Source organism: Triturus cristatus, chromosome 4_1, assembly GCF_964204655.1.
Source record: "Triturus cristatus chromosome 4_1, aTriCri1.1, whole genome shotgun sequence".
Classification (NCBI taxonomy): Eukaryota; Metazoa; Chordata; class Amphibia; order Caudata; family Salamandridae; genus Triturus; species Triturus cristatus.
Genome location: NC_140585.1, coordinates 971,986,390 through 972,006,381, shown reverse-complemented (window position 1 = coordinate 972,006,381; position 19,992 = coordinate 971,986,390). Strand labels below are relative to the sequence as shown.

The 19,992-nt window shown below is 44.9% G+C and overlaps 1 protein-coding gene across 1 annotated transcript in view; it reads right to left on the bottom strand.

Moving 5' to 3' along the window:
- Positions 1-19,992, bottom strand: part of RAB21 (RAB21, member RAS oncogene family) — a 178,026-nt gene that overhangs the window by 77,703 nt on the left and 80,331 nt on the right. Inside the window, exon 3 of the mRNA XM_085653852.1 lies at positions 10,229-10,336. Within this exon, the coding sequence (XP_085509978.1) occupies positions 10,229-10,336 (108 nt within the window). The remainder of the gene's footprint in view (positions 1-10,228; positions 10,337-19,992) is intronic.

Sequence of the window (19,992 nt, the reverse complement as noted above, 5' to 3'; positions counted from 1 at the left end):
AGGGGACAGCTTGGTGAGTGTTGTAAAAAAGGGGAGAGCAGGCACTATGGGGCACATACATCAAGGTAGGACTTTGCGAGTCCTTAATTGCGATTATTAAAGAATCACAATTAAGTACTCGCAAAAGCCTATGCATGTAGGAATCGCTATAAAAATAGCGATTCCTAAACAATCCTGAATTGCGACTTGCAATTTGCGAGTAGCAATTAAGGAATATTTTCCCATTCATTCCTATGGGCCTCCAGGTCCATAGGAATTAATGGGAGATTGCATGCGCAATTTGCGAGTACCAATAGGTACTCGCAAATTGCGCTTGCAATTTCAAGGGTGTCAAATGGACACCCTGTCGCACCCCTGAAATTGTGAGGTGCACCCATGTTGCGCACACACACGCCCCAAGGGCATGTGTGTGCGCAATATGAAACTTTGACAAAATCCACTTTAGTGCATTTTTCAAAGTTTTTGCAAATTACCGACCAGTTTAATTGCTCAGTAATTTGCGCCCCAAATAGCGAAATCGCTATTTTAAAGTGGTTCTTGCATTGCACTTGAAGAATCGCAAATTGCCATTCCTTAATTGCAATTTGAGAAATCGCAATTAATTGCGAATTCTTAAATTGCGATTGCCTTGAACCTTGATGCATCGCAAATGCCCTTTTTGCGGGCACAAACAGCCAATTTTTGCGAATCGCACCGTTTGGGCTCGCAAAAATGGTTGATGCATGTGCCTGTATGTGTACAGAAAATAACTAGTGGCCCAAGCTGTAAGAACATTTTTTATGCAGGCCTTCCAGAAAATATGCAGCTTTAGATCAGAAAGATGCAGGACGTATAGAACGTTTAGAAAAAGAGCAAGGAGTGGCCAGCAATATTGCACAGCAAATGTCTGCAACAAGTATTTGCCTTTGGAAGGCTTATAAATAATGGTGTCTTGCACTGGTGGAATGAAAGCTCATTTAGTAAGGTTTCCAAATTCTAGAGTATTCACCTGACAATATTGCCTTTTGACGTTTTGTTGCTAGAGAGGGACCAACATAAAGATTAAGGCTAAGTAATTATAAACAGTTTAGATCACAGGCCCGTCATAATGGAGGCTTTGGGAACTGAATGCAAGAAATACACATAATAGTGGGTGGATACAAAGTATTGAGATTTATCATGAAAAGTGTCTAGCATATCAGGGATAGTATGTATTCGGGGCCATCCTTGAAACCTATGCCCAGGATAGGGTTGGTGTTACCCAGTCTGTTACCACAGACGAGGAGAATAAAGAAAATGGTACCTGCATCACAGCGAGCAGCGGATGGACGGCTGGTGCTACGGGTAGGTAATGTTGGCTGTAGCTGTAAGGTAGTAACTCTGGGACAGGCACAGTGGGGTAGGGGGATTTGGCAGGAGATATGAATCTGGGACTAAGTTCCAGGAGATGGGTTATCAGGTATTTATTGAAAGAAGCGGCAGGACGAGCTATGTTGACAGAATTTGTGGGGCATGAAATGTGTGCAGGTGCTGCAGGGCAGTAACTGTGTGGCAGGAGCCATGTGGCAGGGACAATGGGCAAATATATGTGGGACAGAATCTTAAGGAGGGGACTCTAAGCATGAGACCATGAGTTCTGATCCGCTGGACAGGATCAAGAGGTGCAGGGCTGGACTTTTGACAGTTATTTTATTTTTATTAGAAAGTTTTGATTAGCGAGAACATGACCCTAGAGGGTATCAGAGCGCTTTACAGAGGGATGCGACACAGATGAGAGGGGCAATCGTCGCAGAGTCATAGCAATAGAACAAATAACAATAGTTGTGTGACGACATGCTAGACAAAAAATAGCAGTAGTTACAAAAAATGGCAATAGTTACATAAGACGCAATAGTGGGCAAAAGAATAGGACATTAGGATAAGGCGAGAAAGTCATCGGCGTGAAAGTATATGAGGTGACTCAGGACCCCCACTGGACTTTAGGAAAGGCAAGTATTCATCATTAGCGCTTTCATTTCCTTTTTGAAGGACACGGTTGATGGGATCACTCATTTACGTTGGGAGGGCGTTCCAGATTCTCGGAGCGATTCCTGAGAAGGAATGGTTGTAGGTTTTTGTTTTTTTGAATTTCTTTGGTTTAAGTAGGAGGGTGCTGGAGCTCCTGGAGGTATGGGCACCACCCGACAGCTCAAGTTTCTTTGCGAGGTAGAGAGGTGTGTTAAAGTGAAGGGCTTTGTGGGTCATGCAGGCAAGTTTTAGGCCTATCCTTGCTTCAAAAGTTAGCCAGTTGAGTGTTTTCAGGTCCGGGGAGATGTGATTGTACTTCTTGGAGCCTGTGACGACCCTGGCGGCCGCATTCATTGTGCCTCTGAGGGGGGCCAGTCTGTACTTAGGCAGACCGCAGAGTGTTGCACTGTCATATTCCAGTCTTGAGATGACTAGTGCTTGTACTGCGGACTTGAGGTCATCGGGGGAAAGGAAAGGTTTTAGTTTCCTTAGGATGCTCAGTTTGAAGTTCACACCTTTGGTAGAAGCACTAATGTGATCCTGCATGCTCAAGTTCCTATCCAACACTATACCCAGGGATTTCGTAGAGTTTATGATGTGTGGTGTGCAGTTGAGAGCAGACAGATTTTTCAGTATTCCTCAATGATGGGTGCTTGCTTGGGCAGGGAAATAAGGAGGAATTCCATTTTGTGGGCGTTTAGTTTGAGATAGTTGAGGGTAAGCAAGTTAAGGGTTTTGTGTAAGGTTCTGTTGAGTGACTTGATATAGTCAGGCGATTAAATTTTCATGTACAGCTGGGTGTCATCAGCATACATGTGGTATTGGATGTTAGATGCTTTGAGTATTTCGGTGAGGGGTTCAATAAATAGGTTAAAAAGTGTGGGTGAGTTATTGTACTGTAACATTCATACAGTGCTTACTACCCCTATGTGGGCTGCTGACGCACTAACCTTCAGGGGTAGCAAGCTACATCACATAGGGTGAATAATTAGAAGGTACTACGAGTAGGAGCTGTGGGTTAAAACAAGTCGGGTTACGAGTTTTTGTGCAAGAGCTTGGAAGACATTGTCAACAAAAGCTGTGTTGCACTAGAGGACAAGCGCTCAATACTGATGCCAGGCGAAAAGAACAGTGTGTTGGCCCCGAGTTACACGAGAAGGTGATGCGCTGGGTAACACAGAAGCTGTGTTTTGATGAAGGATAGCAAGAGACGTGTGTGTTGACCCCGATTAACAGGAGCTGGGTGTAGTTGCTGGGCTACAGGAGCTGGGTGTAGGTGCTGGGCTACAGGAGTTGGGTGTAGGTGCTGGGCTACAGGAGCTGGGTGTAGGTGCTGGGCTACAGGAGCTGGGTGTAGGTGCTGGGCTACAGGAGCTGGGTGTAGGTGCTGGGCTACAGGAGCTGGGTGTAGGTGCTGGGCTACAGGAGCTGGGTGTAGGTGCTGGGCTACAGGAGCTGGGTGTAGGTGCTGGGCTACAGGAGCTGGTGTAGGTGCTGGGCTACAGGAGCTGGTGTAGGTGCTGGGCTACAGGAGCTGGTGTAGGTGCTGGGCTACAGGAGCTGGTGTAGGTGCTGGGCTACAGGAGCTGGTGTAGGTGCTGGGCTACAGGAGCTGTGCGTTGACACAGGGTGACAAGAGCAGTGTGCTGGTGACGGATGGATAAAAGAGGTGTGTGTTGCCACTCGGAGGCAGGAGTTATGTTAGCACTACATTAGTAGGGCTTTGTGTAGGCACTGGGTGAGAGAAGCTACAGGGCAGAAGATGTGCATGTGCACGGCAGAGAGCACAGAGCCTGCAGAGATTGGATTACAGCTTGACTCGCCAATAAAAGGATTTCAAAGACATGTACATGATACACGGTCATTGCTCGCTGCAAGCATTCCTAGGGAGTCCAACTAGGATGGTAAGAGACTCTAATTATTGTGCTGCACATATGAGAATGCAGAGGTTTTCCTATCCTTAGGAATGTGAGGGGGGGAGCGGCCAGGTGCTCTAACAGTGTGATACATGCAAGGAAGGGATATTTTCTAGAGCAGACAATGTGTTGATTGAAGACCTACACAAGCACTAGCTGTGATGGAGACCAAAGCGTCAGCTATGCAGATGAAACCAAACTAATAACTATGGCCTTCATCCAGATCTTCTAATGGTACACCCCCAGTGGGGCACCTTTTCTTCCTTTGGAAATGTGAAGGAAACGCACGTGTGCACACCCACACACAAATACACATTAACACAAAGTAACCTCTGTAAGGACACACAACTGTGCACAGGTACACACACCCACACATACACTGCAAGACCAAGGTAGCAGAAGGACACTAATCAAACTAAATCAATCAGTACTATGCTCCACAGGAGAGAACAGGTAGTGACATTGGCAAGTTGTACTGTGCAATTAGAAGGCAGTAAAAAGAGGGACAATGAAGCAACTAATGGTGAGCAATGGGCAGGCTCTAAGCCCCTTGTCATCAATACATCTTGAAGCAACAGAGCATGCGCTGTGCAGGCAAGATCTAAAACTCTGGTCCAGTCCAGGTCATACGCCTTCTCATTGAATTCTACAGCAAGTAATTTTTCCATTGCCAAAAAAGTCCCATACTCTAAAATTTGCTTATACTATGCTGGAATCCTCTCCTTGCCTCACACTGCAAGAATCACTTGCTTTGCCGCTTGCAATGCCATGGTCCCATGTCCACTTCTCAGGGACCAGTATGACCTCTTGCCAGGGTATGCTATGCCCAACAGATCACTCCATTTTCTCTACGGATTGCAATCTGGAACATTTCTTTTCCTGCTGTTAAAGATACTCATAGGAATTAATTAGCCTATTGCAATTCCATATGAGGTGTACCAATGTACCTTCAGTAATTCATCCCCTCTTATAATTCTTAGACCTCCTCTTGTCCCACTCATGCATTTAGATGGACGTTCGATAACTGTATAGATATCTGTATAGTGTTGGTATATATAGAGGTTCCCTTCCCTTGGAGTGGCAGACAGCTTTGTATATTCTGCAGTACAGTCCACACAAGCCTTGATCTGTGAATCCCTTGCGCAGTTCTCTTTTGGCCTACGGTCATCTCCAACTGCTTGTGTGCGATTAGTAGCTTATAAATGGAGGAGATTTAGGGCCCGATTTAGATCTTGGCGGACGGCTTACTCCATCACAATGGTCACAAATATCCAGTCTGCTGAAATATAAATCCCATTATATCCAATGGAATTTACATTTCAGCGGGCAGAATATCAGTCATCATTGTGACATTTACCTGTCCGCCAAGATCTAAATCAGGCTAAGTGTTTATTAAGGTCCGTTTTGAGCATCCACTTTTCAAAGATTGTAAGTTCCCCAAAGCCCCTCAGGTATCAAGATACTTCCAGGTGTACCTGGAAATATATCAACCTCTCAAATACTGTCAAGGCAAATTCTCTCTTACTTTCCTCAAAGGATTTGAGGTTCCTTCTACTAGGAACTTTCTCTCCTGCTATTCCTTTGAGCTTCCTTTCTCACAGCCTATGACAAAGTCTGGGTTGGCAGTAATGGGTGTGTGTGTGTGTGGATGGTTAGAATGTTTGTTTTGTGTGACAAGATATATTCTGCTTTATTAATATCAAAGGCTTTCACTTGATTCCATAGCACTATTATATAAAGTCATTCTTTCCCATCTCTTAACCATTTAAATATAGCAGCTCTTTCTATTAACACTCCCGTAAAGACCCCATTTAGTGTATCCCAGAATGTTCCGATGGGCATAAGCCCAGTTTGTTTGTCTCTCATAAAATTCTCAATGGTCTCTTTTATATCGCTCTTTAAAACCGTGTCCCTAGGTAGCTGCCCATTTAGCCTCCATGTCCTATGTCTATAGATGAAGCGACCCAAGGGCCCAGTCACAAACTGGGGTATGGTAGAACTTTTACCGACCAACACCTTATTAGAACGCAGCACATGGTCTATTCTTGTACATGGGTGACGTGCTGCATAGTAGGAATAGTCTACTGTAGCTGGGTGTGTACCTCTAAAATCTATCAGTCCCATTGTTTGCATCCACCCATAGAAGGACTGGGATCGAGTGTTGTTACTGCTCAGTCTTCCATCTAATATATCCCTTGAGGACTCCATAATAGCATTTAGGTCACCCCACCATCATTTCTCCCTCTGCTATTTTCAGTATATTGATTTCTAGCCACCATTAGGGCATCCTCTTGCTTCTCATTGCGGGGGTATATGGACACTACTGCACAAATGTGACCCTCTTATCTCCATGATTAGATATAGTGACCTCCTTGAATGACTCCTACTACTTTATTAATAGTACAAGGAGCATTTTGTTAGCACAGATTGGCTACCCCTACCTTTTTACTCTGACCTGATGAAAAGTGCTGTCTGCGAAAACATAGAGATTTCCTCCTGTTCCTTCTGGAGAAACAAAACTGGGCATCCAGGAGGAGGCATTTAGCTCTCATGTGTGTTTTTAAGTAAATAAACATAGCCAAATGCTTAGCCGATGCGTTGGGTCCTTTTACATTAAGGCTGACTGACTTCTCCATTGTGTGTGTTGTATGCTTGTGGTTTTCAATGGTTTCCAGTTAAAATACTACTTCCAACTCTACTTCTATCTGTCCTACTAACTTGTATATCAAACATATTCTTGAGTTGAACCCCTTTTCTCGCACCCTCCTTGCTCCAATGTGTGTCCCCTGATAAGAGTAGCTAAATATAAAACATTTTTAAACTCTTACTCTGGCCCCAGTCCAGGATGTTGTGCGCAATTAATGTTATTACCGAGCCACTCTGTGTACCACCCCCACCTCTCTTCTTGGTGCAAAGTCCTTAGAAGCCTGCCCCCCCATCCCTCCCTCAACACTACCCCATTTCTCCTTCCCCACTGCCCCCTCCCTCCCAAGCTATGGAAAACTCAGCACCTCTCCAATCAGCATGCAAATCTTCTGTCACGTTCACTTCAACTTTTTCTGGGCTAGTGAGGGGGACCCTGGTCTGTCTGGCCTGGCTAAGTTTTTAGTCTGCCAGATCGCCATAAACTAAGCCTGCTTGATTTCAGCTGGTACGTACGCCTTCCTGCTTTTGTGTCGTCCAACTTTTCTCCATTTGGATGCTCGAGAAGAACATCTTCAGCTTCTTGAAGTAATCCTTGTGGTACTCTGGTCTGCTGGTATAAGGTGCAATATCCACAAGCCTTCCTTTGGTCAGATCATGAGCTTTTCCCCTTCCAATTAAAAAATAATACAGAATGGAGGACTACAATGATGTATTATGATTTGGGAGTGGACATATTTTGTGGTTGTGCTCTAGTCTCTTCAGCATTTAAGTATTGCTCCCACCAGGTCTTGAAAAAATAGCTGCTCTTGTCCTTTTTAGACCACTTTGCCTTGTGTCCATACAACGGCCATCATTTACTCGTTCTCTACAAACCAGAGAACCATGGTTACAATGTCCGGAGGCAGTTTCTTTCAGCAACCCATGCGTACAATCGAGGTGAATAAGAGGGTCACACAACAACTCTTACAGATTGGAGAAGATTGCTAATGTATCCTTTTACATCAGACCCTTCTACACCTCCTGTCAGTCCTCTTATTCAGATGTTTTTTGGAACAACACAATTTTTGAGGTCCTACGGTTCAATCAGTATTCCCTCATATTTCTTTTTGAGTATTAAAATCCTGCTTCCGAGGAACAGTGTTTCTCTGAGCCCTTGTCCGGAGTCATTTCAATGCCACTCAATCTGTCTCTAGGGAGCTGATTTCCAGTTTTAAGTCTTGCAGACACATTTCCAGGTCTGATCTGATGGTGCCACGTTTTTAGGTCGAGCCTAGAGCAGCGCATGTGCTGCTGCTCGACTTTTAGTAAAGGGCTTTTCAAAGTGCTACACTGTGGCCTAGAGCTTGCGTGCATGTGCGCAGGCACGCACTTACGAGCAGAGGCGCTATATGGCTTTCCTCTCTCGTCATGGGTCATCAGCTTTCACGATACGAGAGCTTTCTTTCACATTCCTGAAGTTGATAGCTTCCTTGTTGCTCTTGGTTACTACAACTGTCCACAAGATGGTGGTGTTCCCACATTGTATATGGAAGCTACTTAATATAGACAACATAGAAGTTAATACGGCATAGTGTTGCTTCCCGGCCAGTATTGTATCAACACGGCTGGTGTTTGTATGTCACGACTGTTTAAAAAAACAAGCATTGGCATAGCCAATAGGTCTCGCTTTTGGGACCTTATAAGCATTTAGTTATGCAACTGTTGCATGGCTAAACACTTATAAGGTCCCAAAGGGGAGACCTATTGGCTATGCCAATTCTTGTTATCTTCTGAAGGAGTGCTGCAGGAAGTCGTGTGAGACAAGTTCTTCGAGAGACTACTCATTCTAGGGTGATCTGCAAGAGTGTAGGAGTCCATATTTCCCTTCACCTTTATTTCCTTTGGATAATAGCATACCTTTCATGGATGGTCTATGTTTCTTGTGGTCACCGTTATTTTTTATAAGGTCTGCTCAGCCTCACTTTTTGTGGTGAGCACTGGAATGCTCGAGTAGGTCAGGATTTCACTGACTGTGTCCTGTCTATCCAACTCATAACAGAACATTCTTCTCTTCCTCATCATGCTCCAGCAGGCATGCTCTGCACAAAGTGCATTACAAAGACAGGCTTTAGTGACAGGTGAATCCAAATGAGAGTTGTTAAATACTTTCCATTTCAATGTCCCATTGTGATATCTTCCTCTTCATTCACTGACCGCGAGCATTTAAAGTTGTTGATTGGCCAACTCATCTGTGGGACCCAATCTGACATTAAAGACTGTCAGGCCACGTACTTTGTAGGAATTGGTTTTTACCAGACTAAGCTAAGCTAATGTGGGAGAACTCAGTACCTTTCAGCGCTGTTGTCAATGATGTGCTAGGTAAAGCTAAATCCTCATACTGTTGTGGTCTCTTTTCAAATGTGCTCATTTTGGACTTCCTGCTGGATGTTGGCAACTAATACTTTTTTTTAGTTGTTCATGCTGCCCATTTTATCTTGTCACAGTGGGTGGTGTTTTGCACAATGTCGGGGGCTTAAAAATGCACCTAATTATTACAGTCCATTTTCAAGATGGTTGTCACAGTGCTTACCAATCTTTAATGGATTATATCCCACACAAAATCCTATGCGGATGAATTGCTGGGTGCAGAGAAAAAGAAAAAGAAAATAACAAGGTTTTTCCTCTAGTGGATGCTGCAAAACATAGATCGGTGTCTCTACAAAGCATTAAGGATAAACAAGTTGGTGAGCAATTTCTACAGAGGAATAATTCTTGTCCTGGACTTGCCTGGAATGACCAGGGAGAGTTCACCACCACACAATGCAGGCATCCATTCACCTCCTCACTGACTTATTGACGTATACTTATAAGAGACCTGTGCAAACTCTTCTCAAAATAATGCGGCTTCCTATCCCAGCCTTAATTCCTACCCAGGGGTTACATAAAATCAAGTCAAGCATAAGTCAAGTCACATTAAAAAGGCACATAACAAAAAGACACTGTGTATTGGCAAAATAAATTCTCCATGAGGAGGCATAAACAAAGGAACTGAAACAGATACGCTCAACAGTCAAATAATTTACTATAGTGCTTGTGCAAGCCTCTCATCAATTAAAAAGAGAATAAGGACCTATGTTAGGACAGACACAATATGGGGAGATGGTAGGGTCTCAAGATACTGTGAGTGAGGAGTAGAGTGCAAACACATGTAGTACTCTGGTCAAGTATGTGTCATCAAGATGTACAGCCAGTTGCTTGTGCTTGCCACACTGGCAACAATCCCATTTGATAATGGGAACAGTGAAAGAGAGAACACACCAGTAGAACATCTCATGTAAAATGGTATAATACCTGTACTGATACCAGGGATTCCACAGCTTCCAGGTGCTTCAAGAGTAGCAGCTGCTCCAATGACAATGAAATGCCAACAGCAGCATATGGATATTGATTAATAAAATAATATGCTAAAGAGAATGGTCCAGAGCCCCAACTAATGCTTGTGGTAACATTGACCACAAGTCACTGAGAACCATATATATTGACAAATACATTTAAATTCCAAACCTGTTCAATGTAAACATTACAAAGCTATTGACTTCAAAGTGATGTTTCAGAGTATGTCAGAGTGATGTGACTTTACTGGGGCTGCAGACAGCCCATTCGTTCATGCGTCCAATCAGATTAATAAATCACTGTCCTACCTTCTGAAAAGAATCTTCGTCCGTGACATCATACACTAAAATGGCTCCATTCGAGTCTCTGTAGTAGATTGGGCCGAGTGCGTGGAAACGTTCTTGACCAGCCGTGTCCTAAGAAGAGCACAAAGTAATTGGTAAATAGCACATTGGCACTACATAGTACAGAATTAAAATAATTTATCCCAAAATGATTAACTAATCTTCACACTCGCCCCACCCCCACCAAACATGGCTTTTTGATGTTTGTATATGTTGACTGCCACACTCAATAATTCAGATAAAAACTCACTAGTTACATAATTACACACAGATTACTAGAGCACACGCTGATTACTGTAACTACTAGCTAGGTGATTGGCTCTATTGACCCATCTTCATCATCCCAATCCAAAAAATAGATCAATAAATAAAAGAAAACCAGTACTTTTATTTATTTTTTAACAAAAAAAGGATTATGAAAATGTCACTTTTTATAATACGTACGAGTAAGGAAAGTTAATACATACAGTAGAGTATAATTTGTGCTCACAAGAAACCCCTCTTGGACACTCAAATGACTATTTTTCTTCTGTACATCTGAAGTGGTTTATGTCTCGCTAGACAAGGCCAGAATGGGGTAATGCCACACCCGCAGTGATGGGAGCACATGTTGTCTGACTTACCCCTAGCTACTCAGTGATATTTTTTAAATACACAACATCCTACAACCAATTTTACAATTAATTTAAAAGACAACAGAAGGTCAAAAATAGAGCTCATGAAGGAATGAGATGATGGTTCTCAGTACAATCAGTGGTATAAGACAACCTGCATAAATGAATACCACAATTAAAACATTTATTAAAATATTAGACCATTTAGAGCTAGATTGTACAGGATATTATGAATTGATATACAAATTCTAATCTATGAATGCGTAGGAGATGGTGGACAATCTTGAAAAAGCATGACCTAGATTATAATGTGTGCCTGTAACAAGCTATATATTGGAAGCACATCTTTCCCTGTAAAAACAAAAAGGTATTCCAGAGCATTTACCATCATCACAAATCGATATACTCTGTATCCTATGGCCTGACATGTTGAGCAACATCAGAGTGCCGAATAAACAAAAGTCACATTATTTGGAATATAACGAATTCTGAGAAACTAAAGGGAAAGTGACAGGAAGAACCTCGTGTGGAAGTTGGAATCTAAATATATGACTTGATTAGAGACTTGAACATGAAGGCTTTAATAGTGGCGGGAAGAGATTTTTGTGCATTTGACTACATGATATTTTGGTTATTGTCCCTTTCTGCAGGGCGCCCCCCCCCCCCCCCCCCCCAAAAAACCTTTTCCCTTCCTCCTCTTACTTATGCTGAATTCATTTTTGTTGGCTTTAGGAATCTGTGCACCTTACCACTGCTAACCAGTACTAATGTTTTGTGCTCTCGCCTTAAAATGTGGTAACACTGGCTTACCCAATTGGCATATTTAATATACAAGCCCCTCGTAAAGTGTCACTACAAGTGCTCAGGGCCTGTTTTTATTTGTTTTTAAAGTTTTATAGAGCGCGAACAAGACCCCAAGGGGTATCAGAGCACAGTACAGAATTCTCATCAGCAAATATACAAAACAGAGAAAGCTAAGTAAAGTTACAACCTGTGGGAAACCATTCAAGAATAGGGAGTAGTGTGTATCAAAGGAGCCTTAGAGCTCTCCGACTAAAACATCATACAGTAGAAAGAACTAAGATGTGCGATGTGCATCAATGAATATTAACAAAAAGGACAAGGTGTTAATGTAATGCTCAGAAAGAGCGTCAAGGTTGGTTAAATTAGGGGGGAGGGGCTGTAGTCTATCTTTAGTGATTGCAGTTATCATGTTAATGTCGAGGTCTCTCATATTGCGAGTCATTTGTTTCGCTTTAAGGGGTTGACCCTGTCGAACCAGTCCCTTGTCTAAGATGAGGAAGGGAATTTGAAAGTGATCAGACCAGTCACAGGGTAGGATTTTTCCTATTTGTATGTGATTGTCTTTGGCAATGATGAGGTCTAGAGTGGGGCTTTTTTTGTGAGTAGGACCTTTACAGAGCTGTGAGAAGTTGAGGTCAGAGAGGAATGTCTTAAAGAAATAGACAATAAGATCGCTTGTGTCATTCCAATGAATGTTGAAGTCTCCAAGGAATATGTGGCAGAGTTGATCCGAACTCGAGCTAATGACCTCCATGATTTGCTCTTTGAAGGTTAGATTATCGCCAGGAGGGGATAGATCGAATGCAGCACACAAATCTTCTTGCCTTTGTTCCAGATTTCAGAGACTAGCTGTTCACAGGAGGATAAGACAGTACATGAAGACTGTTTAACTGTGAGGTTGGAGTGATGAATGCAGGCAATGCCCCCTCCTATTTTAACCAGTCGATCACTTCTGATAATAGAGCAATTGGGAGGGATTAAGAGGTCAAGAATTGGGGAGGAAGTGTCCTTGAGCCAGGTTTCAGTGATGATCAGAAGGACCAAGTTATGCGCTGTGATGAGATCAGAAATATCAGCATGTCTCACAGCCGATCTACAGTTGAGTAGCATCGAGTTGATGTGTAAGTTGGAAGTGTCCACTTCTTGAATAGAGGTGTTTATGTGAAGTAGGTTCTCTATATTTAACTCTCGGAGTTTAAGGCTCGGTTCCCTTTCAGGGTCTGCAATGATTGAAGGTATGTTGAGAGTAGAGTTAGATTTGAGGATCATCTTTGAGTTAGAGTAGGTTCCAAGCAGGGCGAGAATGTCTTCCTCAGATAGCTGAGGTAAGGGTCTGTGGGGCCGAGAGTGGTGGTTAGGTAGAGGCCTCATGCTCCCTCTGGAGCGAAGATAGGCGCTGAAGGCAGTAAGGTCTTTAGTTGAGTACGGCTTCTGTGAATTGTAGAGATCATTCAACTGCGCGGGGGTGAGAGCCAACGCTTCTCCAACTTCAAGGAGAATTGCAGAATGCTTTGCACCAATTCTTTGACTACTGAGATATCATGCTGGAGGTGATCAATCTTCTTCAAGGCCATGCTTGTTCAGGCAATTATTTGCAGGAGTATCCCGCTCAAGTAGGACATCATCCACTGTGGTGTCGTTAGTGGAGGGTTGAGTAGGATTGTTGGCACAGTTAAATAGGGAGATAGCGTCATCATTGAGATAGGAATCAAAGCTAGAAGTGGGAATAGGGGAGGCAGAGTGGAACTAGAAGGGGTCGAGGGTGGTGCGGCATGTAGTGAGAAAGTGGGTGAGTGCACTTTATTAGTCAACATATAGGGGACATCAGCAAGGTTCAGAGCCCTGTGACTGGGAGCTCCAGGGCCTAAGGTTTGAGTATCCACTCCTACCTGACTGTTAGGGTTGGTAGGGTGGTGATCACTCTTGTTATTGGAGCGAATGGTGTGTGACATAGGCAATTGAGGAAGGGGGTAAGGCAAGGTAGCGGAGGAACATTGGTGCGGATAGCAACACAGCAGGAGGTACTCTGGCCAGTTAACCAGTCATCCTTACTAGGCAGACGCAGATTCAAGGTGTGGGGAGTAGGGACAGCCTCCGTAGATATGTGTCGAGCTGTGGGGAGCGTGTTAGCAGAGAGGAGTGTGGGCAGTGGGGAGGAGGGGCCGTCCATCACCTCGGATCAGAGCCAGTGGGTAGTATATTTTGGTTGCCAGTGGAGGCGTTGGAGTTAGTTATAGTGTTCTTGAAGCTCAAAAAGGTATGATTGAATCGTTTGAGGTTCAGGTCCGAGGCTTGGATAAGGACATTACCATTATTGTAAAGGGAGATAGTCAGCGCCGCCATAAGGGCCAGGGATGGAAGCGTGTTTAAACGAAAACCACGCAGAGTTTTGGTTTGTTTGGAACGCAGCAAAGAGGTGAGGGTCTTCCTCCACTGCGCTCTTCTGTTGGTATAGAAGATGAGATCAGTCACTATAGTGCCCTTATTTGAGATATAGGTGTCCGATATCAGTGTTTTGGGCCACCTCTTGAGGGTAATGTGCTTAAAGGTCTTCTTAGCCTTTGTTGACAGGTTGGGGGGTAGATAATCTTAACTGAGTTTACGCCAGATTGGGCAAAGGGGTTGGAGGAATGATAGGTATTTTGTGCCATGTTGACTGAGGAGTGTAGTAGTAGTAATTAAAAGTGCCCGAAAGAATAAGGGGTGGAGAGGTAGGCCTAATTATTGGGGGGGTCCTGGTGGAGGATTGGGGAGCAAGAGTCATCTCACCCAAGCATGTTGAGGACGCTATTGGCGGGTTATTTCCCCAGTTTCATTTAAAACCAGAACAATACAAAGGGGAACAAGCTGGGCAAGTGATTATTTAAATATTTTAGTTTAAAAACCACTAGTTGGACAAGGAATTATTTAAACCCTTTAGTTTAAAATCTACTTACTAGAGCAACAATGTAATTTGATAAGGGATCAGAGTGCATCAATATCAGCAATTTAGGAGTAAAGGTTCAGGCCATCTTCGAAGCCCATTTGAGCAGTGGCTATTTTGAGCAATGTCTTAAAGTGGGTGAATAGCCTTGAGAGGCTCCATTTTGAGGCTCATTTGAAGGAACATAATAGAATAAAGATACATGCCGTCTAATGGAGATCAGTTACTCTGTGGCTCCAAAGTGAGCTGCCATTGTTGCAGAAAAGATTTAGTTAGCAGAGACACTTACCCTATCCTGGTAGAAACCGGGTGAAGGTGTCACTCCTTTGCACCCAGAGGCAATATGGGGGGGGGGGGGGGGGGGGGGGGGGGACGGGGACAGGCAGAATAAAACACAGTAGGCATCAGTTGCAGGCCATTAGGCACCGACTGCTGCAGAGGCATCTGCACAAAGTAGCCGTGTGTACACTCTCCCAGCAGTTTGGGCGACAGATGGTTAACAGTCCCATAAGGTAGAGTCACCAGACGGAGTGACAGCGAGCATTATTAAAAGGCTGATACAAAAAGAGGATCATGAAAGAATCCTGGACGTAAGAGGCGGCACTGAGGGCTTCGGTCGTTGCTAGACATGAAATGCCCTGCGGTCTTAGAGAAGATGGAAGAATGTGATGCCGAACATCCGATCCCCGAGGTCTCCTTCAAACCCCTCGATATGCACGCCCGACTGAGGGGCCAAGACGGAGACACCCACCGCCCTCCAAATCAATCCTATTCTTCAGTCAGTCAGATGCAGAGTGCCCCATCGGAGGCAGGCAGGCACACTCTGCTCAGGAGTCCAGAAACGTGGGCCAGTTGGATATTGAGTGCCTTTGGAGGCAGGCGAAGCTCACCCTGCCCCAACCAGCTCCGCTGACAACGCTCCCAGCTGCGCTGAACCCGAGATCAGCCGAAAAAACTCCTGCAGCGCCTTAACAACAGCAAACCATGCACAATTGTGAACAGCACCCTAACAACAGAAGTTTAGGCAAGCCTGAACAAGGGCTTCGGCATATTCAGGTGGAAGCACCCACCTCACCTCGACAGCAGAGGCGAGCCCGTCGAGTCTGGTCGTCGATTCTGTAGCCCCTTCGAAGTTGCAACCCTTCGCAGTTGTCAAGGAGGAAACGGGGGCGACCGAGTTGCACTCCGACACAGCAGGCCTTCCATCAGTCCCTGTTGCAGGTAAGCGGCTCAACGTAGAAAATTGTAATCGTAGTTAGCCAAGTAATGTAATTGACTGTTGATGCGGGGTGGATGGCTGGGTTAGAGGGGGATATTCACCAATTTGGTGATCCTTAAACCCAAGAGCTCCTATCCTGAGCTCCTACCAGGCGGCCATCTTAGCAAGCCTGTATATAACAGGTTACTGGTGGGCCTGCAGCACAGATTGTGCCCTCCACTTAAGTAGCCCTTTAAACGTTTCAGATCTGCTATTGCAGAGCCTGTGTGTGCAGTTTAAACTGTGATGCCGACCTAGCAAGTTAAACCTCTTGCCAGACCCAAAGCCTTGATTTCTAATACATGCACGTCACCCCTAGGGTAGGCCCTGGACAGCCCGGAGGGCAGAGTGCAATGTATTTAAAAAGTGGGACATGTACTTTTAAGTTTTACATGACCTAGTGGTGAAAATTGGTTTTTCACAACAACAAGGCCTACATGTGTCCCATAGGATAAAATTGGGATTACCTTATTACATTTTATTAGCCTAATTTCCAAATGGGAAGATATAACTGGTTCATGTTTAGTGTTTCTGAAATTCTAATTTAAAATATTAATTTATGGTGAAATTGTATTTTAAATTACAATTCTGAAAAAGTCACCTTTAGAAAGTTGCCATTTTCTTGCCTTAACCATTGGGTGCCTGCAGCCTCTGGTTGGTCACATGGCTGGGTGTAGTTGGCAGTTGAGCTTTATGTCTCCCACCTAGACAGCCACACACAATGGGCACTTGGGTGTAATTGAGTTGGCTATCGTGATAGGATGGGAGGGAGGAGCTGGACCCAGTTTCACTTACACGTGAACAGGCTGTGCCCTGTCCCCAAACAAAGGACTTCCTAACCCCTGTAATTAGTTTGGAGTCGGGTAGGGCAACTGTGCACTTCACAAGCTTGTCTTTGAACTCTCTCACACTTCAAAGGCACCACAAGGTATAAGTACTGGACCTCGGACACCACCACTTCAGTACACTTTTGGACCTGTGGATACTCTGTTAGGAAGAAGAACTGCTGTGCTGCTGACAGGACTGCCACTCTGCTGGACTGCTAATCTGCTGTGCTGACCTGACCTGCTGTTCTGACCTGTTGCCCTCCTTTTCTGGGTGAGAAGCACTGGACCTGCATCACTCAAACCCAGAACCCAGAGTGACTCCAAGGAATAGCTGGATGGCCTACTGATCTAAAGCCTCAGCGACGTAACAGGCTTCCAGCAACCTTGCATCTGCACCTGGACTCGGCCATCTGTGAGTCTGCCCTTGCAAGTGGTGCCAACCCAGTCCTAGATCCTTGGATGTGGACCTAAGGTGCTTACCAGCAGAACTGACGCATCTTCTCTGCTGAGCAGCGCATCCTCTAGCCAAACCTATGCATCTCCTCGGCTGAGTGGTGCATCCTAGAGCAGAACAGATGCATCGCTGCTGCTGCGTAGATTGGCCCAACGCAGAAGGTGCGCATCACCCTTGCATCTTTGGAACAGACATATCGCCAATCGCATGGCGCATCTTCGACCCAGGTCCTGGCATCTCTCATCCGCCCTCCGCCTCCACATCGCAGCTCATCGGAACAGACATCACCTCAGCTGCGCGCTACATCCTCGACGCCTGGACTTTGCATTAAAAGCCCCATCGCCAGGACCCTGGACAACGATGCAACAGGACATCGCACTGCAGCCTCACTGCATCTCAGAACACACACATCGATTTGACTATGCGATGCTTCTTTGCCTTCAATCCATGTAACACTCCGCAACCAGGATTTAAGGTACCTGGTTCAGCGGGGCTAACCTAAAATGGGATGGTTTAACTGACATCTACACCCAAGTATAACATCACTATAACCTTTGGTTTTTTCAGTACATTTCTAGTTTAAAAAAAAAAATAAAGGTACAATCATACTACCATACTTAACTACAACATCACTGGCCTGTGGTGGAGAAACCCTGATCCCAACTCCAACAGGGTGCGGCCAATGTCTCTACTCTAGCACAATCAGTCAATGACAGCGCTCATCACAATATAAAGCGGTGTCATTTTAAATAATGCAGATCTCCTGGCTTTCCCACGGGGTTACCACATCAATATATAAAAGAGAGGCCTATTGTCAAAAGATGACCACATCAATATACATGGCAAACTTATTGGCTTTGTCAAGCGTCACCACATAATTATATGAAGATAAGCCTACTGGCTTTGTCAAGGGGTCACCACATCATTATACAAAACAAGTCTACTGGCTTTGTCAAGGGGTCCCCTCATCACTATACAAAGGCAAGCCTAATGGACTTGTTATAGGATCACCACATTATTCTAGGAAGACAGGCTTATTCGCTTTGTCAAAAGGTGACCACAACATCATATATAACAGGACTATTGGCTTTGTCAAGGGATCATCAGATCAATATAATATATATATATATATATATATATATATATATATATATATATATATATATATATATATATATATATATATATAATTCTCTTTATTCGGATGACAACACATCCATCAAAAGATACAATAAAACAATCATAAAATCAGTTCAAACAGAATAACTACACAACGAGGTAAGAAAGCAGATTCTAAGAACCCCACAAATCTATGGTTATATACCCCATTCCGCCAATGTTAACCTCATAAATACAAAGCAATAGGGATTCATTCAATTCTTGATAACCTAGATCGGTTAGCTGCCTGCAGAAAACTAATCACAACAAGGAAGGTATGGGGGTTTAATAGCAACGGTAAATGCATAAGTGCCACTTTTGTCTAAACTTCAAGGTCTTGAGTAGGGGCCGGAGGAATTATTTTCTTGGCACTGAAAATAATTTACACAGTAAAACAAAGTGGAGCGTGTCCTGTGGAGATCTAAGATCACAGTCACAGGGGCCTCTTTGGAATGAGGAAAAAAAAACACCGGTGCGGCTAAAAGATGGTGGAGTTGGTTAAATCTATAGCGCAAAATTAGAAATCTATTGTGGGCGCTAGAAAGTGCACTAAGGTATGGTTCCATACCTGGCACTGACTTTAGCATTACATAAGCCCTCACTGAAGGTTTACTAAGCTCAATATATTTGTCCTGAGCAGCATTAGTATACCTCTTTTGTAATATTCAAAACCCCAGGGCATAAAGTGTTGTGTGCAAAGGTCTGGCCTACCCATGGCCTGTGCAGTTTCCTTAATATAACGTAACCAGGGAACTTTAAGGCCCTGATCCATGGCCAAACTGTCTGTTAAAATCAAGCGGTTAAAACCCTTATCTTCACGGGACCAGCTCTTTATCCAGAAAAGTAATGGTTTAATTGCCACTTGATCTACCAGATAATCCACCCCTAGCTCTTCATGAACAGACCAGGCTGGTGTACCTTGGAGGACTTGCGGGATCCGCCGTCAAAAATTATTTTCCACTGTTGGACCCGGCCTCGTAGGATGGCCCTCCGTGCCCCCGCACCACCGAAACCTGGTACCTGCAGCCCAAGCACACGGCCCAGCCGACCCTTCCCACCAGGACACCCGCACCAACCCCGGACATCCCCGTCCATGGCCTCCCTCCTTTCGGCCACCCCGGGCCCGCGTGCCCACTCCATGCAACAAGATGGCCGCCCGGCCCCAGCGCGACCCGGGCCTCGAGGCGCCACTCCGGCTGGAGGACATCACGCTTCCAGGGGATGCGAGAGGGAGGAGCAGTTTCTATCGCACCTCTGAACTCCCCTGGGACGATGGGTTTCGATCGGCCCTCCGGCCTCCCTGCGGGCTGGCTCCGTGCCTGCTGGGTGTCTGGGACTCCTCCCGACCCGGCCCTGAAAGGATCAAAAGACAATAGCAGGAAACCCCGACAAGCGGCCCCCAGGTGACGAGACCCCCGCCTGCACAGACTCCGGACATCAAAGAGGGGTCGACCTATAACAAGAGGTGCTCTGAGACTGTCCGGCAGATTCGACACTGGAACAACGAGAGCCTGCCGACGTGGTCGCGGCTCCTGGAACTTGTACCTGAGCCCTGCTGAGTGACTCGCGGCTCCCTGAAGATCGTAAGACCTCCGAACTTGTACCTGAGCCCTGCTGAGTGACTCGCGGCTCCCTGAAGATCGTAAGACCTCCGAACTTGTACCTGAGCCCTGCTGAGTGACTCGCGGCT